Source organism: Gadus macrocephalus, chromosome 14 (assembly GCF_031168955.1).
Source record: "Gadus macrocephalus chromosome 14, ASM3116895v1".
NCBI lineage: Eukaryota > Metazoa > Chordata > Actinopteri > Gadiformes > Gadidae > Gadus > Gadus macrocephalus.
Window position 1 is genome coordinate 16434396 of NC_082395.1, and position 25149 is coordinate 16459544.

Sequence of the window (25149 nt, forward strand, 5' to 3'; positions counted from 1 at the left end):
GCCCAGCGTTCAACAAGTCGCGGCGAATGTGACTTCCTCTGAAGAAAAGACCCTTTGTATTCATAGAGTTTCTCTTTCTAAGTCCTAAACACACACACACGAGTTCCTGTGAAGCGGAACCGTCAGCTGACACGTTGGTCGTCTGAGGACGGACACGTGATAATCCTGTGTACCCACTCAGGCGACTCAGGCAGGTATAGGCATCGAGCAGATGTTCTCCCAAGCTGTTCTGCAGCAGATATCACTTGGTGTTAGGGCTCTGTGCTCATCTTATGTAGGTGGGCCACCAGTGCATGCAAAACCTTGTTTTACATATTCACAAATAAAACCAACTCACAACTAGTATATTTATCGACGGCACTGCCAGATGGAAGGCATGCGGAGGTATACCGTGTGTCTTTGTGTGCCCGGGTCAGCCCTAGCATCCTAGTAGAAATAACCCCTACTGGGGGTTCACTGTAAGTCACTGCATGAAAGTGCCTCCGAAATAAAGCAAGTTATTTTACTGTTGAAAGTTAGTTCATGTTTTTGTATCATCATTATAGTTCATTCCTATGCGAGAGACAACAATCAGATCATTTACTATGTAATGACCTGAGAAACGGAGCGAGAGGGAGAGAGAGAGAGTGGGATAAGAGAGTGGTCTGAGACTGGGTGGACTTACTCCATCTTGGCTATGTGACGACTGCCTGGCACAGAATGAAGAGGTACACAGGTAGTGGTAGTGGTGGTAGTCGTGGTAACAGTGGTACTGGTTGTGGGAGTGGCGGCGGTCTTCCCACGGAGTGAGAAGTGGTGCAGGCGTGGGTCAAGAATCAGCTCCTCACCTGATAGACACCCTAGTCATGCTGAACCTTCGGGGGAAACACCGTCATTAATACAACACCACCTTCCTTCACATCCAAACACAAAATTCACAAAGCACATTGTAGCACGCAGACCCAACCAAATGCTGGCCTTTAAAGTTTAGTTAGTGTGATTAGTTGAATGTTAAAACCGAGTAGGATTTATATTTGATTGGGCGTTGACCTTGTGTTTTTATACTAGCAGAGCAGTCAAGTGATGCCGGATGCCATCAGACCATCCTAGTTTAACAAAGACCATTAAAACATGCATACACCTTGCCATTGCCTTCATACAGTACATATGTGTATATTGTGATGGTATATATAAGCCAGAATAAAGTGACCTATATAGGTTATTGAATGCATTTAATGAGAAAGGGGAATGGTGTACAACTAAATATATACCTACACACACACAGTGAGTTAAAAGTAGCCTTTGCCTGATTCTTCAACATTGCCTGCATAAAATTAAATGATATGTACAAAAAGATAATCTAGTTTGAAACCTTAAGTTTAAACATTGTTACCAGAATCTCAGCTGCTTTGATTGTAGGCCTATAATGAAAGTGAGTTACTTGATCCGTGATGACTTACAAAGTAAAGTGCAGCATTTCCCAAACCTTTTGAACACAGACGGAAGGATAGCTCTGGAGAGCTCTGTTCACATTTCCATCTCTATATCGATCAAGTTTCCCTTTATACTTTGTGACCCAGCGCAGAAATGTGGAACACTATGCACGAGTCCTCTTGTTCTTATGGACCCCCCCACAAACAAGAACCATCTATTTTACTTTATCCAAAAACACCTACCTTGGTGAGGCTGACATTTTTCGACGTGTGTATCGCGGCTCCAACAGCACGTTGTAGGCGCGCATACGCCTGGTGGTGGTACTATATCCCGGACCGAGAAGCGACCAGCACCAGGGTCTCAGTGTGTGTGCTTTAAGCCGCAGCAGTAGAGAGCCCCAGCGCTCTGACGTCGGACGATCGCTCCCCGTACCGTTCGGACTCGATGGTCGCACCTCCCGCTCCCCTTAGATTCCGATACACCAGCGGATCCACGCATCGTCATTCAACCGCTTCATATTATTAGCCCTAAACTCACGCTTCTCTGCTTCGTTGGAAACGGTGTGTATGCGTGTTCGTGCGTCCGCGTGCGCGCGCGCGCGCGCGTGTGTGTGTGTGTGTGTGTGTGTGTGTGTGTGTGTGTGTGTGTGTGTGTGTGTGTGTGTGTGTGTGTGTGTGTGTGTGTGTGTGTGTTACGCCAGAGCTCCAGCTCCCCCATCTGAGAGGGTTTCCCCCTCCAGCGCAGCAGGGAGTCCTCGTGCAGCGGAACTGTCCAGGTGCTGAACCCCCCCACCCCCCCGCCCCCCCCCCCCCCCCGGCCCCCCTGCTCCTCCTCCAGCTACTCCTCCTGAACGCTGGGGGAAGAGAGAAAGAGGGCTATTGAAATTTCACCAATGATTTCACCCAAACGCCATTAAAATGTTGCCGCTCGGTGGTTACGTGCTGGGGGTTGACCACGGCAGCCGAAGATCCGCGTGTGACATTCGCGTCGCTGGTCGCCGGAGTCACGACGTCTAAACAATTTTGCACATCCCGACTACGTATGGAGATTTGATTCATACTCTTTCCGCGCAGTCCCCGATGCGCCCCCCTCGAGAGGATCCTCTTAATGTGTTTACGTTTCTTGTTCCTCTTCCTCTCAGGAGTTTTTTTAAAATAATTTTGGTGATATAAATTGCCTTTGTGCCAATTGGTTCAACCGTTTGCCATTCACCGAGACTCACCCATTCGACTGTTACAGAGGGGGGTTTCATCCAAGGGTTCGAACGTACAGGAGGCGGTGTCTCTAGTCGTTATCAACCAATCAGTGAGTGGTTGTTGTCCAAGAAATGTACCGCCCAATGCACCTTAGAACGGTGATTGGTGGGTAACGGAGATGGGTACCGCCCACTTTGGGTTCGGACCCTTGGATCCCGCAGCTCGCCCTTATCAACCATTTCAGTGTCTTTTCACGTCTCCTAGAGGTGCGCTACAAGGGATTTCAGCCTGCAAGGCTGGACTCCAAGGGTGTGCTCCAATACAGAGACAAGGGCTTATTTGCCTTCATTATATAAGAGCTACACGTCAAACAAGGGTGGGTGCTATCGAGTGGGATTCAAAATATATTTATTGAATAAATGAACAGCATGGGAGAATGGAGAGTAGGCTACGATCAATTCAAAAGGAGTTGATATGGCACATTCTACTGAAAAGTGCATGTGCATGAAAAATATTATTCAATCAAGCCAAACACGGCTTGAAGATAGAAACACTATACTCAGAAATGCAGGTTAATTTTAGATATTAACTTATTTTGGATAATTGCAAAATTATTTACCTACAGCTATCGGGAAGCCAACGTTGGAAATACTAATTTAAAGCTTCCCTTTTAAAGAATAAAGAGACAATATGACCGAATTAAAGCGTAAATTGCACATGTATCAATATTAGTTTTGCAGCGATTGAATGGATTTAATTGTCACTTCTTACAAAATGGAAACCGCTGACAGGTGTCAATATAAATCAAACAGCTTTTAGGCACTGTTATAGGAAATAAAGGCATCTCTTGAATATTGACAATATTTAAAGTAAAAACAATTTGATCCTGTCCTCAAATTGTCTAGCGAACAGGTCAGGGGGAAAATATCTAAACACATCATGTCAATCCTTCATGATACCTATGAAAGGTAAATATGACAACCTTTAACAAAACCGTCTCCATTCAGAGAGGGCTTTCAAACTTTTCAGTCGCACACTTTATACTCATGTTCTCCCTTTGTTACATACCCTGTTAAAGCAAATGAATGACCCATCCTTAAAACAGATGGCCCACATTTCAAGAAGAGCACCCGTTGACCATGTATTCAACAAGTTGTCCGGACTACCGACTCCACATTCTTTCCCTTCACGACCAATACTGACAAAACAAGGTCTCCATGACAACCTGCCTTACAGAGTACCTCACCTGTATACAACCTAGAAGCTAGGGGCGAGTACCGCTACGACAACCTAGCTTCAGGCGGAGCGCATACATTAATCATTGTGTGATAAAGTCTGTACATGGCATCATTAGAAATAAAAGCTATTTTACATATGTTAAACAATAACATGTTAAGTGCCTATGTCAATAGGATGTTTTTTTTGTTTTTTTGATGTGTTGATGTGTAAGAAATGGAAAAAACAAAACACCAGTTTAGCCAACTAGTTAACCTGACTTAGTTAACCAGTCAGAGAAGTCTAAATCTGAAGATATGCTTTAAATATGTATACATCGGGGAAATATATACATAAGTTTGTATATTTTTTTAGCATTCTTTTCTTTAAAGACTGCCGTGTTACACTACAACCGGCATCAGTGATACCAAAATGTAGAAAAAAAACATCGAAATTCCGTGTCAAACGGAACGACCGAATGACCACGAGCACGCCTTCGCTGCGCCTGTAATCACTGGAATGTCCAGTCTGTTAGAGATGGCCGTTGGGCTCCGGCGGGGGTCCGTGTGTGTGTTTGTTTGTTTGTTTGCGTTTGTGTGTGCGTGCGGTGAGAGTCCGGCATCACCCAAGATGCACCAGGGTCATGACGGTGGTGAAGGCGTGCTGCAGACTCTCCGCGTCGCCGTCGCACAGCGTGTAGTCCTCCTTGACGATGCGGTCGCAGCCGATCTCGCCGTTCCCGAACAGGCCGAAGAGGGGCGTGTTGGGGAAGACCTTGCGGAAGGCGTCCGCCTCCACGTTGCCCATGTTGTTGTAGTAGTTGTGGCCGCGGCCCACGCACGCAAACATGAAGCCCAGTGTGTTGCGCTCGGGGAGGCTGGCCGCCTTCAGCCGCTGGATGGTGGCCTCGGCCTCCTGGGGGGTGCCCACGTCCTGCTCCAGGAGCACAGAGGCCCCCTGCACCCGGGGCCCGCTGAGGGCCAGGCCCACCACGCCGTAGGCCCCCGGGCCACAGCTGGGCGGCCCGAAGGAGGGGGCGGAGCGGAGGAAGACGGGAGAGTGGAGATGGAGCGAGAGGAGCAGAGATCACGTTTTAATTCATAGAATGAAACAGAACAACGGAAAGGGCAACAAAGCAAGCGTCAGGAGTTTGCAGCAGGGAACTCATTAGAGACTTGCCACCTGGTTAAACTCCGGAGCAAAAGGGGCCACCCAGGACTTTTGGTCTGATTCACCTGGACTGAACCCACGCCATTGTTTTTTTTTCTTACAGAACTTCACAGAACTTATATGGACCAGCCTGGACCTCAAGCCACCCACATCGATTTCAGTGGGCGGGAGTACTGGCCTTGAAAGACAAACTCCTTCCGCCAAACAAAACATGTGCCACCATCAAATATGCTGTTCTGTGTGGACACACAGGATAAAGAGGAACACTAATGCCGCTTTTCCACTGCATGGTACCAGCTCGACACGACTCGACTCGGCTCGCATTTTTTGCGTTTCCACCGCGAAAACATGGTATCTGGTACCTGAAGTGGCTGCTTTTTCTAGTACCGCCTTGCTCTAGGTTCCAAGCGAGCTGAGCCGATGCTAAAAGGTGACGTCGGCAGACGGCCGGCCACTGATTGGCCAGAGAGTGTGACGAAGTCACGAGAGCGACATGGCAACCATGCTGGTAACAGCCATAGCAGCGCCGCAGCCAACATATTCCACTTCTTCAACTTCTTCAACATGCCAGCTAATAATACGAACACGAATACCATCGCATCGATGTCCTCCATTGTTGTTATGTGGGTTCTGTCCATGTGTGGGTTGCGTAGGTGTTGTTTGCGTCGCATACAAAAATACGTCACGGCCCTTTCGCGCAGCCGACCGCGCCCACGTCCAGGAGGTACTATTTGCGGTGGAAAAGGACCCGTGCTGCTACCGTGTCGAGTCGTGTCGAGTCGTGTCGTGTCGAGTCGTGTCGAGTCGAGTCGAGCTACATGTGCGGTGGAAAAGCGGCATTAGGAACCCACTAAGGAACTCGAGGAGACGCCGTTACTGTTTGGCCAACGGAGGCCTGTATTTTACACCATCAACTACGACGCAGAACCTGATTGGCTACGCCATCAACTACGACACAGAACCTGATTGGCCCCGATTACATTGTCACCTAAACGTGAGGTCACGTGACGGTCTCCAGGATAGGTCAAATGGGTAGGAAGGCATAAATAAATCACCATTGTCTCGGGGGAGAGAAGACGTTCTCTACGATTCCACCAGCGATGAGTGCTTTGCTCTTGGCCAGCGGCTCCAGCACTTGGTTCAGGAAGCGAGCGCCCCCGGTCTTGTACGCTTCATAGACGAACAGGAGAACCACGCGCAGGTCGGGGTTATCCACCAGTCCTGGGTGGGCACAGGAGTCAATGGCATGAAAAACCATGACACATTGTGTTGAGAGGCCTCGTCTTTTGGCCCAGGAGTAGCTTGAAATTGCCAAGCCATTGTATTTCTGCAATGGCAATGTTGATGGACTATCAACATTCAGTGAGTACTGGCAGAGTCCTGTTTAACGGATATCCTGGTTTTAAGCACTCTTCGGCAATGTTATAAAACTACCACAAAGAGCAACGAGTAAGGAGTGCAGCCTGTTGCTGAGGCAACAACATATATGGCGAGGCTGCCCACCTGCTTCCTGTAGGGCTGCCTCGGAGAAGGTCTTCCTGCAGAAGTGAAAGGGCCTGATGTTGACTCCCTCAATGCTGGGGAACATGAGCGCAAAGCCGGCGTCTCCGTCCTGGTGCTCTACAGGGGCGCCAGAGTGAGAACCACTAGGGGTCACTGTGGAAAAGGGAAAGCAATCGATCATTCTACCACAGTAGTTTTTTGTGCACACGTGGTTTTAAACAAAAGCAGCAGCCATTGATCCTTTTTTTCATTTAATCTATTAAATGTCTGGTTTTCAAGTGGTCGGTTCAAGGGTGGATTAAAGTGCGGTTGGTAACTTTTCAAATTCAACTTCACAGTTGACCAGCAATTAACGTTGAGGTTGTTTTTGGGGTATATGTTGTAAAGTGATGTTACACATATTGAAACACAATAAAAGCAGAACGCTTCCTCTTTCCAGATTGGAACAGGAATAGAGAGAAGACAAAGGGGAAACACGTACACACTATCCCCGGTGCGGAGATGCCCATGACGTCACAACTCCTGGGGAAGAGATGGTTGAGCTGCTCCACCGTGTCTGGACTGTGGCGACTCTTCTTCGCTTCAGGGTCCAGAGAAAAAAACGTTATGAATAGAGCTAGCCGGTTAATGCACTGTATTTATAAAAAAAAAAATATATATATATATTCTGTACACTAACAGACTGAAAAAATGTGCAGGTATCACATCATATATACAAAAATGTAATCTACTAGATGCTCTACCGACAACGGTGTGCACAGATGTTATTACACCATGCTATAATCAATGATTTATATAGGAACACGTGCATTGTTTAGTTGTCTTTTTTGTTAAAGGTCCCATGACATGCAACTTTATGGATGCTTTAAAATAGATATTTGTAGGCCCCAAACACAGTATTTGAAGATGTTCCCAAAATTCAGCCATGGTGCAGAATTACAGCCACTACGAGCCAGTCGCACATTGAGCTTTCCCCAAATGCGCCGTTTCGGTGTCCGTAGCTTTAATGCAAATGAGGAGGAGAGAGGACAGTGGGTGTGTGGCCCTGAGCAGCTTGCAGCCACGGAACCATACGCTGTTTACAGTGCATAGCCATGTTCTGTAAATATTCTAGAACAAACAAGTACCGTGTTACTGGTACAGCTCTCAAAGGTCCTGTCTGGGAGCAATAAGGTAGTATCTTGTCTAATCTACAGGACATATAGATTTGCCCTTTTAGTTATATCAAACTATTTGCCAACTCTTCATCGATTTGACTTAGATAACTTTTTACACTTTAGAAACTAAATGTATGCAATTCCTAGATGCATTTGTTTCTGAAGCACTTTTATGCCAACATATACACATATCAGTCCTGTCTAAAACATATTTACTTGTGCTCTTACTTTGACTTGCACAAAGGACATCTCAGAATAAGAATGCCATAACAACAATCAATCATAAAAAAAAATAACAGCAGAATGAGACATAAAGAAGAACACATTCAAGGTGTTATTGCACTGACCTTTATTCTGTCTGTAGCAATATGCTTGTCCGTTGAAGGCATGACTGTCCACAACAGCAAGGACAGTTTTAGGCAAGAGGAACACTTTCTGTAAACACACAGGGAACATGTTTATGTCATAACTATCCCCTCTTAAAATACACATCACGGAAGCATTATATGCATATGTAGCAATAAGGAGATTTACTTCACTACAGTGGCACGCATCCAAAATTCCCAAATCATGATTGTTATTTGTACCAGTCTTAACAGGGGTTTCTAATTAAATTAAGTTTGATCAAGCATCATTACCAACAGTTGACAATACACATTGCTACTTGGGATATCTAGAGCCTACATTTAAGGTGATGCCCTTACGAAAGTATTGCGATTAGGATGTCGATATCTATTTTAGATGTATATTATATTTGATATTAATTAGTCGACAATTGCCTGACCGCAAGAATCTCGTTGTACACAATGACCATGCGTCTTACTGGACACTACAAACCAAAAACCCTTTGAAGGAATGGATGCTATTGAAGTACCTCCACCTCCTCGGAGAGACGACCACACAGAACGTGGACATCAGGGAGGGATGGGCCAAATGCTGACACCCAGGTCAGCCTCTGCTGGGTCCTCAGCACCCTGCGAGCACAGTTCCTCCACAGCCTGCACACACTGAGCGGTGGAAACAAGACTCAAGAAATGCCAACTACACGTAATATTAACAGTGCATGGCTGTTACAAGAAAACATGTTTTGTTTTTTACGTTTGTGGGTTATGTCTTTGTAGAGTCTATTCGTTACATTTTCTTCGACACTATCACTTCACTAGCGTGATACACACAGATCACTCCTCGTATTAGATCATTACATTAACATTCAAAATGTACATTCATCAATATACTACTTTACATTTATAGATGAACCAACAAGGGCATTTCACCACACACTGTATACGAGTGCTCCTGTGTATGTGACCAATACATTGACGATGTAAACAGTGGGCTAGAATGCGCGTTAGCGACCATCAGCTCGGGTCCCAGGTGTGCTAACGCTAGCCTACCTAGCTATCCGCAGGAGGGACTTAGTGGGAACGAAAGTCAGGATTCTCTCCACCACCTCTGCAACATTACTCAGTATGTACTCGGCCTTGAAGTCTTGAGAAGTCCCAGAAGATTCGGGGTTTAAATCCATTACTTGGTTCTATATCAGATATCTTCCCTGCAGTCGTGTTGACGATCCCAGCGTTACCTAGCTGTTTGAACTGTGAACCCTTTTTCCTCTTCGCACGTTGAACACTAAACCGGGGAGGGGGCTCCTGCCCTCTGGTGGAGAGGATGAGTCCATGCATTAAAAAAGAAAGAAAAAAGTGCCAGAGCCATTAGTCATGCTCACAAGGTCTATGTGATTTATATTCATTAGGGGTCCTAAGAAAAACGTAGGAACCCTATTGTAATCGTTAATATTATTAGGGGTCATACGAAACACGCATGCACCCCATTGTATACTCTCCTATTATTATCATTATTATTATGGGTCAGAGTCTGAAAGTTGTTCATCATGACAATTGGTGCATGTAGAACAAGTTTCATGCATATTGCACTCTCCAGGTGGAAATGGCAGCCAGTTTAGAATTTTGCACTTAATGTGCATATTATAGCCCCACCCAAGTTATTTCTGGCCCGCGCGCCTGCGCGCGCAACTCGCAGATACAACTTTTCAAAAAACGGATAAAAGTTAATGAATCACTGTTATGTAATAGCCTCCTGTCTCAGATTCCAAATGTTCAATGTCCCCCAGTCAATAGGGTGCTGGGGCTCGGACAGTTCACAAAACGTACAATGACAGAGAAACAGATGTAAAGTACAGTATGAGGTAGAAATATAGCTCATCATTAATTATATGCCAATAATAGATAAAGTTGATGCTCTGAAGGGACACACCCCTAATAAATATTACGTTTTTCTATTTTTCAGCCTGTTTCGTGCAGACCACTACTGAATTACCGGCCTTTAAATAGTTTGCTGTGCTGTGAGAATTTTCGTCTTTGATCTTCAAAAGAAGTCTTTTGTACCTTAGCAGAGTCGATATTTGTTGAAATTCCATGTTGTCAGAAAGTTAATAGTAAAAGCATTCTGGTAGGTTGTATTTACAGACCACCTGATTCAGACATTAATACTTTTATTGATGCACTCCACTCCACTCTTGATATAATAAACAAAGAATGTAAATTATGTGCTCTTCCTGGTGATTTCAATATTGATTTGCTTAAAAGGGATCTCACGTCAACAGCTGATTTTTTAAATGCACTTATACCTTTAATTTCCTTCCTTTTATTATTAAGCCGTCCAGAATCACCATGTCATCTGCTACACTCATTGATAATATTTTTTTCAATTCTCTAGATTTTGAGCTCATGTGATGTTTCAGACCATCTTCCCGTATTTCAATTTATCCACCATAATGATTCTCTTAAGTCTAACATTGCTTTGAATGAACCAATCAAATTACGTAAATTCAGGAGAAAGAATTTAGATTATTTTAAATCAGCCATTATCTCTATCTCGTGGGATGCGGTTCTTATGTTAATAAATGTAACTAAAGCTTATCACTTACTCTTCAATTCTGCTCTAGATACTTCCTTTCCTTTGTGTAACAAGAAATCCAAGTATAATTCCTCTAAGGATAATCTGTGGATAACACTTGAGTTAAAGAAGCTCTCCCGCAAGAAAAATAAACTTTACAGGAAATCGATATCAAACCCTTCCCTCATAAACGTTAAAAACTACATAATTTTACAGCTTTAGTGAGGAAAATCAAAAAAATATATATAATCAGATCAATTTAACCAAGCTTCAAACGACATTAACCTCATCAACCACTTACTGAACCGCAGTTACTCCCAGTCAACTGCTCCTATGGAAATGAATGACAAGAAGGGTATTCTCTCCAACCCTAATGATATTGGTAATGGCTTCAACGACTTTTTGTTAATATTGGCCCTGAACTAGCATCTAACATCAAGAAATCGGATATAAATCCCAGTATCATGATTAAGGGCCAGTATTCTCCACTACTAAATCTTGAACCCCCAACACTACAGGAAGTCTGTGATATCAGCATGGCATTAAAGAACTCAGCCCATGGACAAGATGACATTAAAAGTGTCCTCATTAAAGAGACTATTGTCTTCATCGTCCAACCACTCACTCACATCCTCTCTTTATCTCTTCCATCTGGAATCATCCCCCATGATCTAGAATTGCAAAAGTTATACCAATATTCAAATCAGGTGATGCCAAGGAATTCAGCAATTATCGGCCAATAATTATTCTATCCTGCATATCTCAAATTCTGGAAGACTCATCTACTCCAGACTTTCTAATCAATTATTGGCTAATGACATCTTATGCAAACACCAATATGGCTTCCGCAAAAAATACTCCACTGAGCATGCCCTTTTACAGCTTGTGAATTTTATCTCATCTTCTCTCGATAACAGGAAATTTGCACTTGGAGTCTTACTGATTTTGAGTTAAGCTTTCGACACAGTCAGTCATGATATACTCATTGCCAAACTCAATAGATATGGAGTGGAGAATGGAACCTTAAAATGGTTTAGGAATTACCTCATCAGCAGAGAACAATATGTGTACATGAATGGTTTTTCTCCTGAAAAATCAAAGATTTTGTATGGTGTTCCCCAGGGATCAATCCTGGGTCCTTTATTATTCTTAATTTATATCAATGACATGGCCATATCATGCACTAATCTCCTTCCAGTACTTTTTGCGGATGACACTAACCTCATAGCTTCACATGAAGATTTCAACTCACAAAAATGTTAATGATGAACTATCTACTGTAGAAAAATGGTTTCAACTGAACAAGCTGACTCTCAATGTGAAAAAATGCAACTTCATGATATTTTGCAACCCAAATAAATAAAGAGCTAATCTAAAATCGGTATTAAAAACACTGAAATTGAACTCGTTCAACAAACCAAATTCCTAGGGGTCATCATCGATAGTGGTCTAAAATGGTCTAACCATATTGACCTAGTCTCCAAAAGATCTGCCAAGTTGCTGGGCATATTGAGGAAGGTTTGTCACTTAATTCACTCCTCAGCTCATCTAACCTTGTACTACATTTTTTTGTTTCCATTTATATATTACTGTAATATTGTCTGGGCGGCGACTTTTCCCACCTATCTCAGAAGAATAAAAATCATACAGAAATGTCTTAAGTTGATATCTCACTCAAGTAGATATGCCCCATCTGCACCCCTTTTTAAACAATATAATTGAATACCTATTGATAAAGTGAATGCAGTTCAAACATGTTTACTCGCCCATAAGTATATATATAGAAAATTTGACCTTCCAGTCACTTTCCAGAAAATGTTTATTTCCGCATCAGACATACAGACATACCATACGCAAAACAGAAACAACAACCTAATCCTACCACGCACGCGGACATCTAGACACCAGTTTAATATCTCCTTCAGAGGCCCAAAGCTTTAGAGTAAATTAAGCCCACAGCTGAGATCTATTTCATCATACACTGCATTTAAAAAGCAACTGAGGAAACATCTACCGTCTACCTGAAACTCCTCTTCAAGAAAAATAGTTAATTTTCATCTCCAATACCCATTCCCCGTGACAGTCACATTTGAATTTGTCATCTGGTGATGTAGCAAGGTATGGCTGTTATGGCAAAGCAACCAACCCTCCAGCACTGCACTGAAACAGCACTGGTGTGTATTGTGGCCAGTTCTCCTTTCACATACACTTTTCTGACAACTTCCCAATTTTTCTTGACCCGGATGATGGCGTCAGTGAGTATTAATTTAGACAGGTGTCTCAGAACATATGTTTTTGATGAGGGAAGGAGCTGGCTTGGAGGGGTTAGTGTGAGTGAGCAACAGAAGGCGTAAGTCGGCCCGCTCTCTGCTCAAACCAGATCAGGGAGTTTGTCATCATTATGCCACCACAGAGGCAAATCAATCGCTTTGCTTCAGCCTCTCAGCGTGCTATTGTCCGGCGTCACAAAACCAATGAACCCATTCCGAGTGATCGATGACTATACAAATGTTAAGCTTGTGCATGTTTCCGCACGTGAACGACTTCATGCCATTCTACGCTTCAAACTCGTGCATGTCGCAGAAAATATGCAACAGCGCCCCTGGGGTCACACTTTACGGTGGGTCGCAGGATACGTTTGGTGCCGAAAGTGGTAAAAGCTGCAAATTCGTCACACATACACCAGGTGACTGTGAGACTGGTGTGAAATTCATAGCGAGAAGGCTAAAATGGCGAAACAGAAACATGGTTGGCGATTGTTTTGTTAAGTAACTTCCGGTAAACCAATTTTTAAGGTGTATCAATACCATAATACCAGACCAACCAAGCTCGTCATATCTTCACGTAAGGAAGACCTATTTCTCATAATATACTCTAATCCGTCCTTGGCAGTAAATGTCTGTGTAGTGGTATTGCGCCGGACTCATGACCATGGGGTCGCTGGTACCAAGCATTGTGTGAGCCATGGGATGACATCAAATAATGGCTTCAATCATGTATTCATTAGGTCACCACCATACTCATTAAACAGTAGGACCCTGTCATAGTTGCTTGCAATTATGTAAGGTATAATGTATAGAACGCCAGGCATTATCGGGAAAGTAACACAGACTTTCTATATATTATCCCGCTTATTACAAGGCTACTTGCGAAAACGAAAAAAAAATTCACACTGTGTGCCTTTTTACAATTTATTTGTTACCAGCATTCGTAGTGTTGATCAGCAGAGAAATAGTCTGCCAAAGACGTCGATGACGCTTAGCAACCGAGTACGCTGGGGTTGTATTAAGTTACCGGACTACTTGCGGAGTGATATGAAAGACGGCAAAAAATCCACTTTCCTTGACAGCGGTCATTATATGCTTAGCAACGGTGAATCAGTAAGGGATAATCACAGAGAGGCAGGGCAATAAACAGTTTGATATGCCCGGTTCGTGGACTGCTTACCGCGGTAAGGCGGTAACCTTCCACGAGCCGGGCATATCAAACTGTTTATTGTCCTGCCATGGGGTGATTATCCCGTTTATTCTACTTCTTGCTTGCCATCATAATAAAACAATTCAAATACTTTAATAATTATGCTTTTTCTTATTCGTAGCTACTTAGTTTCTATAGCAACCACACAAGGCTGCATCTGATCACTAGTTTAATAACGTAGTTGCTACATTGTATTTTGCTTGTGAAACTATGTACCCTCCGATAGATTTCTCTACACATTTTTTTTAAACATTTATTTTTACAATGGACCGCATGTTGGACATTTCTGTGATAGAAAAAAATACAAGTGCCGTATGGATCTACTATTTGATGACGCTGTGCTCAGTCAGCAGCAAGTACAGCCAACTAGTCAGCGAGCAACCTGCCAGGTTAATGCCCTCCTCCCAGCCAATCAGAATCAAGCATTCTTAAACAAAGAGGAATAATCTAATATAATTCACCACCAGAATTTGTGAAGGTCCCATGTAAGTGAACGGAGCGTTCCATGGCACTGAGAAGAGCCGTGTAATAAATATTTTTATTTGCTTTTAGTTCCAACTTCCAACTAATGATAATGGGAAAAGGACACCAATAAAAAGGCATTGTATTTGTTCACACATATGTGCAATAATATAAACAACGACGTGGAAATATAACATTGCACTGTTTTATTACATTCCCCAGGTAAAATACATTGGAAGGAAAAAAAGAAAAAAGATTTAAATTAGAAACACAATTAAACTGACCAGCAGTGATCAGTGCAGCATGTACAGGTATACAACAACGTCATACGCTACAGGTTCTTCACCATTCAACATGCTAAAGTGATAACACGCAGTACGATTAGGTGATATTAAAAGAGTGCAAATTCTGCAGAGTTATCGATTATAAACTGAGTGAATTGAAAGGCACCCATCGACGCTTAAACAAAATTAATTAACCTCATGATAAATGGCACAGCCTTTAAGAGCACACTTGTGTATCATGATGGAAACGTAATATGGCCTATATTGCACATAACATGGCTAACTGTTCAGTATAGCATCCAAACCATTGATCAGTTTCTGGGAGTTGGGAATGTCAGGTCATTTGACCCACCATCTGTTTTAGCTGCAGTTCACTTCAGTCATGCGTGATAGTTTACCTTTGGATGCAGCAAAGTGGCAAAGATCTCAGACACATAAGTGAGATAAGGAACAGTGATTGTATACAGGAATAATCACATTGGTGAGATTAGGAACACAACTACGCAGATAGATACACAGGAATGATCCAAAGTGGAAATAAAAAGGCCTCAGTTAGTACCACCAACAGTTTAATAGTTTTGTTGTGCTGTGGGTTTGTTAATTGTGCAGTAAGGAGATTATACACACAAAAGATACAGTTAAGGGCATATTGAATGTCTTTGGATATGTAGTTATACTTGGGGAAAAAAGTATCTAGGCATACATAAGCCTACTCATATTAAGTCAGTGCTGGAGTATGAGTTAGTATTTACCACTTAGTCATTTAGCATGGGGGCTTTGATCCATAGCGACATTTATCAGAATTTTGTAAAGGTACAGACAATTTGGGTTTCAAACCAAGAAACTTTTGGATTGTAGTTGACCACAATAGTCACTGAACTATCCTGCTCTCTTTATTAAGTAAGGCATGTTTTAGTTGACAAATTGCTGATATTTGTGCCAGTTTAATGTATAATATGTAACATTTCCGCATTGAAATATATAAAACGGCTAGACCTATGTTATATATTTTGTCAAGTTGTGTTATAACATTACGCCAATTGTTTACAATGTTTAAACTAAGAAAAACAGGTTGTATTATTCACGGTAACAGGCGTGACATTTGGTCTAATGTCAATTGTGTCATCTTTCGGGAAAGTACTCCAATAGAGCCCTAATGTATTGATTGGATATTTCAATATGGATCTAGCTTAGTACAATGTGCCACTTTAACAAGTACTGTAGCTCATGCCAGCCACTAAGCTAATGCAGTGTTTTGGCAGGTTATTTAATTTTATTTTTGATAGTGTTTTAACTTTTGAAAATTGTTTTACTATTTGAAATGGCTTGAATCTTATTTCATTGTAGAGTTGTGCACAACAAATTGAAAAAAATATATATGTGGTAAAATTGACCAAATTCCATTATTTAAAGTGGGGTAAGCTCATCTAACTGTAAGTGAACAAGTTAACATTATGTTACTTATAGGAATTTAATTAGAAAGAAACGACATTATGTGACTAAAAGTCACACGTCAGATAGATTTTTGACAGCCAATGGTGGTGAAGACGACAGCTCCCATTTTCCCACGCTACTTCAGGACAGCATCAAACTACTTATTTTGTTGTTGTCGTGATTGGGAGACCACTAGCGGCAGAAATAACATATTATACCTTTAAACCAGGTAAACATCAGCATCTGATTAGAAGGGGAATTATTATTATTTTTTAAACAATCAGCTGGAATCGCTGCCACAAGGTTTAAACAGCCGTTACTCTATCCAAGCCCCACTGGAAATGTGGTTATCTGCCCCAAATCCCATTACATTGCAGCAACAGCATGAAACCCCCAAAATCCTCCCCCAATGATATTATAAGAGAGTTTGAGGTCAACACAAAAGATGAATATAGTATTCTTAAACGCCAAATAACATAAATTTAGCATTACAAAAAGGTGTAAAGCGGCTTTCATGCTTCAGATGAAAAAAGAAGAAAAGGGGAATCGCTATTGATCTTACGGATCATTTAAGGCTAATCGCAGTTCATTGGTCAGCATACGGTTCTTCTCAAGCTGCTTGTGTAGATGATCTAGACCGTCAGAATGCACAGTAGGGGAGAAAGATGAAGACAGGGAAAGCGGAAGTTAGTGAGATTGAACTGAATTAGTAAAACAACACATTTCCAATTCCATTGGGGTCACAACTGCATCACACAAGAGTGCGTTTTCCCTACTAGATGAAGACTACATGTAGGCCAATACCTGCGTACAACTTGTTTTTCTCTCATCCTTTTGATGTAGAGCCATTGAAACAAGATTCATATTTTTTATCATCCAAGTAGTCAGTCTAGTGTTTGACAAATAGATGCTTACCTTTGGGACAGTAGAATGATAATTCATAGATACCACTTGTGGCGCAATACACAGTTTCACATTTATTTGGAAACCATAGTTATTCCAACATTATATCTAGCAAATCAATAGCCGATTTGGGGCTTAAGGTTCCACAACTACTACAGTGTGGTTTATATGTTGGCATTAATTCATTTTAAGATAAAGAACGACGTAACAAGGATGTCCTGATGTATTCTACTGGCCAGAGAAACAGGAGACTGATTGATAGACGGACCGTTGAGGAGGAAATGCATCCTCACCAGCATCCAGAGAATAAAAGACTCTATGACATGTGAATAATTTGGGGAACAAATAGCACCACTATGTAAATGTCAAAACAGGCAAATGGATGCCTGGGAGGAAGATACATCCTCAAAATATCTACGCTGGGCAAAGTATGCGAAATGGCTCAAATTAAATTACAGGCTATTCTAAACGTATGCAAAAATACTTTGGTTTGTTTCCTGGTGGTACATTTTCCATGTAAATGTAGCTGTACATTCACCATGTAAATGTACCACAGGTGCAGGTAGACATCATTAGCGATGCATTACCATACATCGTTTAATGAAGTGACCCTTAAGAGTAGTTAAAGATGAATCAATATAATAGGGGCCTTTAACCAGGAACCCAAAAGAACCAAATAGCTCATAAAAATGCAATGGCCTTTTGGTTTCATGAAGTATGAGAACAAAGTATTCGGCCGCAGCTGGCCACAAAATGGAACATGGTGAATGATAGAGGAGCATTGATGTTTATTCGAAAAGCTTCTCAAACAAATTAAAACAAAGACAAATTCCAAAGACAGAGAACAAACAATGACAATGGCCGATGTAGGGAAGATATAGGGAGGATGGAATAAAGTTTATTTTTACAGAAAGAGATATGGCTCAGACTGCCGCTAAAGACATGTACTAAAGGAGCTGGGCAGCAGAGTACCCAGTGTCCTACAAAGAGACGCAGAGACAGAGGGGATAGGGAGCTGGAGAACGCTGCCCAGGGGAGAGAGAGGAGGAGGAGGATTACCGGGGTCGGCCACCAGGGGCCCCGGAAATGAAGGGACGAAAACAATTTAGCTGTGAAAAGAAAAGAGGAGGGAAAACATTGACGGAGAGGAAAAAAGGGAAGGATGGAAAAGAATGACATTTAAAACCAAAAATAAAATCTTAAATAAATTTAAAAGGTTGAGATGCAGGGCTAAAATATCACATTGATTGATATGATTGCTTAAAATGGATGTTCTGACCGAGAGTTATTAATAAAATATTATTAGAGGGTGTGATAATCTAAAAATAAAAGCTGTTAGTTGTAGGGTAAAAAAACGGCTGCACTCAGGTCAGCCACTAGAGGGAGCTATTGGGAGCAAAGAAGCAGGCACAAGGCAGGTGGTCAATTACATGGAGGTCATATCGTTGAGGGCGTGGTCCAACTCCTCGCTGATGGCCTTGTACTTCAGTTTCTGGGCGTACAACTCATCTATGATCATGTGGGTTCACATGACATGAGCCAAGGCCAAAACAAAATTAGGATGAAGGGAGTAGAGGACGAATGCCAAGGAATTGAAAAAAGGAAAAAAAAGAACACAATGGTCAAAGAATAGAACAGAAAGAATGTAAAAATAAAATAATCTGACAGCGAGACGAATAGCCAAGGCAGAACCAACAGCTGCTCACACAGTTTCAAATACCAGGGAAGTCACAAAGAAATGCCTCACATTTTCTATGACTCCTGGAAGGTCATTGGGGAGGCTAACAGTGCTAGGATAAGACTGCCTATTCTGCTAGGCTAACAAGGCTAGGAGGATTTTGCTAAGCTTTCTACAGCTACTGTGCCATACAAGCGTAACCTTTAAATGAGAGTTGTCCTTGTGGACTTAATTAATTCAATCATGTAGAACTTTTGTGGTTCATTGCCTGTCCTACTGACTGTGCTGATTTCAATCATTTGGGGACTACATGAACACAGCAGAAAATATAATGCACCGCTCATAAAGCTATGAACAACACCCTAATATGTAGTGAAATAGAAGTGTGCAACCCAAAGAATAAAATCATTGACGATCTCTCACGCTCTAAAAGTGTTTTCCTGCTTGCTATGATATTTTTTCTCCTCATGCGAGTGTTCTTCTTTTTGGCACTAAGCATGGACCAATCACATAGACAATGATGTCCCTTTTGGATGCTGTGGAATCCTTTCCATTTCGTTTTTACTATATCTAACCATCCATCTCTCAACAGCGCTGATTATTAGACGAAACCTGTGTTATTACACTAAATAACTATGTTATACCAGCTACAGCGAGGCAATGCTTATATTTCGTCAGGTCAAAATCTCAAAGTCTGAGGTCTAACACTGCTTTTTTATTCTCCAAAGCATGTTAGAGCGAACAGGAAAACACCTTGCGAACACGAAAGCAAAAATATAACCTTTACTTTTGGCAGTAATATGGCCTCATACTCATGAAGGTATCCTTTCTGAAGTTGTACTTCAGTTTTAAACTCATGACGTCCTCTGAAAATAAAAAACAGTTGCTAAATGTGTCATTTTATGAAAGCATGATGAATTCCTACCCTCAAGGTCGTCGATGGTCTTCTCAAGCTTGGCCACGGATCTCTCAGCAAACTCAGCTCTGGTCTCAGCCTGAGTGGAGTGGAGATAAACTAGCGTTAGCATTAGCATCTTATAGCACGATTCCTCTGCATTCCTGGTAGTGGGAAGACCAATGCATATCATAACAATGTATTTCAAAGGCTTGCAAACAAATTTGACCCAATAAACAATAAATTAAAAAGTCAACAAACATCTAGCCATTAGCGCCCAATGTAGTATGTTGAGATTAATAACGTTGAAATCATCCAAAAGCCTTATCACAAAAAAATTGGAAGGACTCCCATTTTTAAACCCCCAGCTTGAAACGCACCTCCTTCAGCTTGTCTGTCAGGACCTTGATCTCCTCCTCATACTTGTCCTCCTTCTGTGAGTACTGTAAGCAGAAACCAGGAAGACCATATGAGACAAGACCAGTATTCAGCCCGTTTAGGAGTAAAGAAAGTTCATGAGCTCATGACAAACCAAAGAAGCTTGGTTCCTCGTATTCGGTCAGACGCCTACCTTCTCCGCCTGAGCCTCCAGGGACTTCAGGTTGTTAGTAACGGTCTTCAGCTCCTCCTCCAGCTCAGAGCACTTTCTGGGGGTTTAGGTGAGTGGAAAAGGCATGGGAGGAGGAGACGTGGAGGTGGTGGGTTGGAGGGGACAAAGAACATAGATGAACAGAGGAAGGAGAGATTAAGATGTAAATTAGCAAAATAGCAACCCATATTTCACAGACAGCTTGTGCTTTCAGATGTTTTAAAAAGGGAAATGTGTCACATCAACTACTTCAACGATTTACCAATAACCAATGAATTCCCGCAAACCAATGCCAAAGCTGAAAACATAATTGTTAGCTAACCAGCTCCACTTAGATTTAATTCTATCGTTTATTAATTAATTTGCCTTAACTTTATGTATGGACACATTTCAATAAACTAAATTTAACATTATTGGATCAGTTTATGCAAACCATGTTTAAACTTTAAATCCATTCTCATTGAGGGCTTTAGAGTAATGGTTGATGGAGAAAGAAGAGACAAAGAGTTCTTACCCTTCAGACATCTCAGCACGTTCCTCTGTACGTTCCAGATCACTCTCAATGATCACCAGTTTACGGGCCACCTGGACTCACAACACAACCATAAGTCAGACCCAACACCAACAGAGCACAAACGCCTCCCACTACTCTACCTGGTTATCTACTACACTACCTGGTTATATACTACACTACCTGGTTATATACTACACTATGGACCTCAGACCCAATGGCAGAACATTTTCAATCCCTCGATTCAAATTTGACTATTGGAGTGTAGAAATTTACATTTACATTTAGGGCAAGTACATTTGTCAGAAGAAAGTGAAACAATATATCGCTGTCGGTACGTTAAGGATGCTAATAGAACCAATTGTTAGGTTAACCCATTCCCCGTATACAACAAAGTTAACTAGGATAAGATGCTACAAATTCTAAGTACTATATTTAAGTGCAAGGACGTACAACATACGATAAGAGCATACATTAAGTGCATAAGGGGGGGAGGCTAAGGGGGGAGGCTATGCAGAGTCTAGGTGAACTCTGAACAAGCGAGTCTCTTGTAGAGACAGAATCTAGGTACTAACCACTACAGTAGCTACATGTAATACCATCTACTAAATGAGGAAACAGTCCAGTCAGAGAGGGTTCTGCAACCACTGCCATTTAAAAAGTCTCATTTGTAGAGCCAATTTAACTTAAAACCGACGACTTTTTATCAAGGCCAGAGGAGGGGTATTGGCCAGCAATCGACATTAACCAGGCATTAATCAAATTAAACCCTGTCGAGTTGCATCTCTAAACCCCCTCTCACGTTGGTTCCTCAGCCTGGCAGGCAGGAAGAGCAGGAGAACCAAAACTTGCCTCCTCATACTTGCGGTCGGCCTCCTCAGCGATGTGTTTGGCTTCCTTCAACTGGATCTCCTGCAGCTCCATCTTCTCCTCGTCCTTCATAGCCCTGTTCTCAATCACCTTCATGCCTCTGGAGTGGAGGAACACGGGGCAGAAGAGAACACACATGAGACGGTCACACAAATTCATAAACTATCCTCTCCCATGTGTTTAGATACTTTACCTTGAACTTCTACTGTTAAAAATTGCCTGTAGGTGAAACTGGATTATTTAAGGCTCTGTTTGTTACACTTATTCAACATTTCAACTGATATCAAATGTTTTATCCATGTTTTAATCTTTAAATGTTGTGTACTGAGCAAGGATTATGCCCTCTTTGAATGACTGTCATGTACAGGTCTCTGAGGGGTGGTGTGAAAGGGTGACCAACCCAATTCAAAGTTATTATTATGGTACCAGGAGGGAGGTAATGTCTCCATCTCCCATGACACCCACCTCTCACTCTCATCAGCAGCCTTCTCTGCCTCCTCCAGCTTGGTGAGGGCGGTGGCCAGACGCTCCTGGGCGCGGTCCAACTCCTCCTCAACCAGCTGGATACGTCTGTTCAGGGAGGCCACATCACTCTCAGCCTGCAGCCAGAGGAGACCAAGGAATCAGCATATCGTCATTATAATGTCGATTATAACAACCCCAATAGGTCCAATACACGCCTGATTACAGGCAATCTGTCGAATGTGTTGTAATCCGTATATGGAGTAGGGTTGTCCACTCCCATTGTTTCACACTGTTTAAGTAGCAGATAGCACGTGCCTCATTTACCGTAGTTGGATGCTTTCACCCCGAATGAACTGCACATATTGAGCGTGTTTGCCAACATCACGTCGCCTCAATATGACCTCGAAGTGGCTGAAACGTCTTTAGACAACATTAGTTTAATCTATGAAATCAACATGATTACTAACATATGGTATTGGAAACTGGCCATGTATTCGAATAACAGACGAATTGGCGTATTTGTGGATACCTAATCGGTGAATCGGTTAATCTACTGCGGTGGTTCGCTTTAAACAAAACCTTGTTTATCCTGGGCGTGACTCGCCCATCGAATCCACCCTGTCACCCCATCGATTCACGTGCAGTACCAGTCATCACATTTGTGGTATTTCTGTAATTTTCATAATCCCCGCCGTCTGGGTCTAAAAAATAAGAGTCTTGAGAAGATGTGTGTGCTCATTCTCCCCGTCGCCTATGACTAATTGACTTAAATCGTTAACAGCAGCTTACTGATTCCCTCGCTCTCCTCTCCACACTGAGCTCTCTCTGCAGGTCCGATGCCCGGTCGTCCGCTGCGTCGGCATGCTCCTGCAGCGTTTTGATTTTCTTCTTGACAGCTTCCAGAGACGTCCCGCCAGACATGTTAGCTTCCTGGCTGTACCGGTGTGAACGTGTATGTTTCGGGGTCCGAATCGCTGCTCGCAGACACACGCTGTCCTGTCCTTAAGATGCGGAGCGTTTGATCCCGCACTGTGCGCTTAATCAACCTCTGATGAGAAGCGCGTCACGCACCGGAAGTCAACGTTGTAATAGACTATACGCTATGGTCCGCATTTTATTTCTATATAAATGTAGCCTATTAAAAACGAAAGTAGATTTTAACTATCCTATTTGAATAATGATGTGATATTTTATATGTCCATTTAAGTGGGAATTTGTATAAACGATATTCAATATAGATTAAATAAAGGCCTATAACATGTGAATAACAAACAAGGCCTATACAATGTGGATGTTCTTTTCAAACATATAGAGTAACGTTTCAGAAGGAAATATTTTCATTACATTTCTAAAGAAGGTTTATATTGGCAGCTCAATGCTCATCCCCTACTGGTAGCCTACGTTTGGGATATCTACATTGAAACATATTCCACAGAGGGGAAATATAAAATATGAATATCATATATGTGTTGTATACATGCAACATTGTAATCCATGTTTTATGTTTACCATGAAGAAGTTCAAAACAATGAATTTTATTATTATTATTTGTTTTAATCTTAACTGCCATCCAAAGAATTGCCAGTTAAAATGCACCCCGTTTTAGCTCACTGGTATCAGACTAGGCCTACTGTGTGTTTACTAAAAGGGGCTCACAGTGTCGGTTACGTATTAATTACACTACAAAACTACATTAAACTGCATTTGTATTACGCTCCACTGAGAGGCCAGTGGGTTTGAATATATAGACACCAGGATGGAGGTCAGGGTTAGAGGTCGTGTCGGAGGTTGTCTCATACGTACGTCTGCGGCTTTCGTCTCGGCCAGCTCCAGTTTCTCCTGGGCGTCCTTGAGGGCCTCAGAGTACTTGTCTAGCTCATCCTCGGTGGACTTCAGCTTCTTCTGTAGGGCCAGCAGGTCATCGTCCAGCTGGTTGACACACGGTCCAGACAGAAGGAAAGACAGAAAGACGGACAACAGAATCGGATATTTAACCGGGGCTTTCAATGTAACAAGTACACGTAGAGAACCGCAAACAAAGATATTGGACCGACGTCGTTCGACTACTGCTATCATCGTTTTGTTTCTTAACTGTTCGACTATATCGAGTAGGCCTAAATAAAAAAAGAAATTAAAAAAAACGAAACGTTTGTATAGCCTAGCATCCTACATATAATCATGCAAAGCTCAAGATTTAAATAGACTAAGAAAGGCAATTTAAAAATTACGAAACAAACTAGACATTTTATTTTTTTTAATACATGGGGGGCGGGGTATGTTTACTGTATGTTTCCATTCCGAGTGAACACAATGATCTTGTCAGTCACTATTTTAATTCATGAAAGATTTTTTTATCCAGAATATTTATCAGTTGCGCGCAGAGGATCCCAGCAGTTGCGCGCAAAGAGGGTCCCAGTTGCGTGAAAAAAGACACGCAGATGCAGCGCGTCGTTTTCAGACCTGTTTGCTCCTGTCCTCGGCTGCTTTCTTGTCCCCCTCGGCCTGCTCAGCTCTGTCCATGCCATTCTCCTTGTCGAGCTTCAACATCTGCATCTTCTTCTTGATGGCGTCCATGGCTGTTTAGTGGTGGGATTGCGGGTATAATGCAAAAAACTAAAACCCCAAAAAATGTAACCGAAACAAAATGAATGTGAACGGACGGACGAGAGGGCTTCTGGCGTCTGTACCACACGAGACACCAAGCTGGAGTGTTGAGTTGGTGGTGGTGTTTCAACTATGAACTTCGGTCGAGGAGTCACTAGATCCCCTCACGTCACCTCATTAATTTTTTGGAAGCTTGGCCACCTGTTCTCCTCCGCGGGGCCTGTCTTTTTTTATGAACTCCGCTGTGATTCGTCCGTCCCAACGACAGTTGACGGCCTCTGTGACTATACAAGGGGCCGCTGGGCGTCAAGACGCCAGCCCCTGTCTTCCACAGCCCAAACAAAGAAGGCTGTTCCTATTTTTTAAAAGTCCTCGACCCGACGCATGGAAAACGGAAGTGAAGGGTC

At 42.4% G+C, this 25149-nt stretch overlaps 2 protein-coding genes across 5 annotated transcripts; both read right to left on the reverse strand.

The window, feature by feature from the left end:
• Nucleotides 1-3000: 3000 nt before the first annotated feature.
• fbxo22 (F-box protein 22) lies at nt 3001-9271 on the reverse strand. Its single transcript, XM_060071072.1, has 7 exons — nt 9049-9271; nt 8529-8661; nt 8002-8089; nt 6979-7077; nt 6498-6650; nt 6050-6215; nt 3001-4839 (listed from the first exon to the last, which is right to left on the reverse strand). The coding sequence occupies exons 1-7, from the start codon at nt 9177-9179 to the stop codon at nt 4446-4448; spliced, it is 1164 nt and encodes a 387-aa protein (XP_059927055.1). The 5' UTR covers nt 9180-9271; the 3' UTR covers nt 3001-4445.
• A 5429-nt stretch (nt 9272-14700) lies between these two features.
• tpma (alpha-tropomyosin) lies at nt 14701-24947 on the reverse strand. 4 transcript variants are annotated; one of them, XM_060071076.1, is made up of 10 exons: nt 24599-24934; nt 23942-24067; nt 22139-22272; nt 21656-21773; nt 20807-20877; nt 20275-20350; nt 20084-20146; nt 19734-19803; nt 18561-18639; nt 17902-18239 (listed from the first exon to the last, which is right to left on the reverse strand). In XM_060071076.1, the coding sequence occupies exons 1-10, from the start codon at nt 24710-24712 to the stop codon at nt 18236-18238; spliced, it is 855 nt and encodes a 284-aa protein (XP_059927059.1). In that variant the 5' UTR covers nt 24713-24934; the 3' UTR covers nt 17902-18235. The 4 variants fall into 4 exon arrangements, with proteins under 4 accessions (XP_059927060.1, XP_059927062.1, XP_059927059.1 ...); XM_060071077.1 differs by lacking the exons at nt 17902-18239; nt 18561-18639 and adding an exon at nt 14701-16859 and having other exon boundaries at nt 24599-24947; XM_060071078.1 differs by lacking the exons at nt 23942-24067; nt 24599-24934 and adding an exon at nt 22928-23176.
• Between the last annotated feature and the right edge of the window lie 202 nt (nt 24948-25149).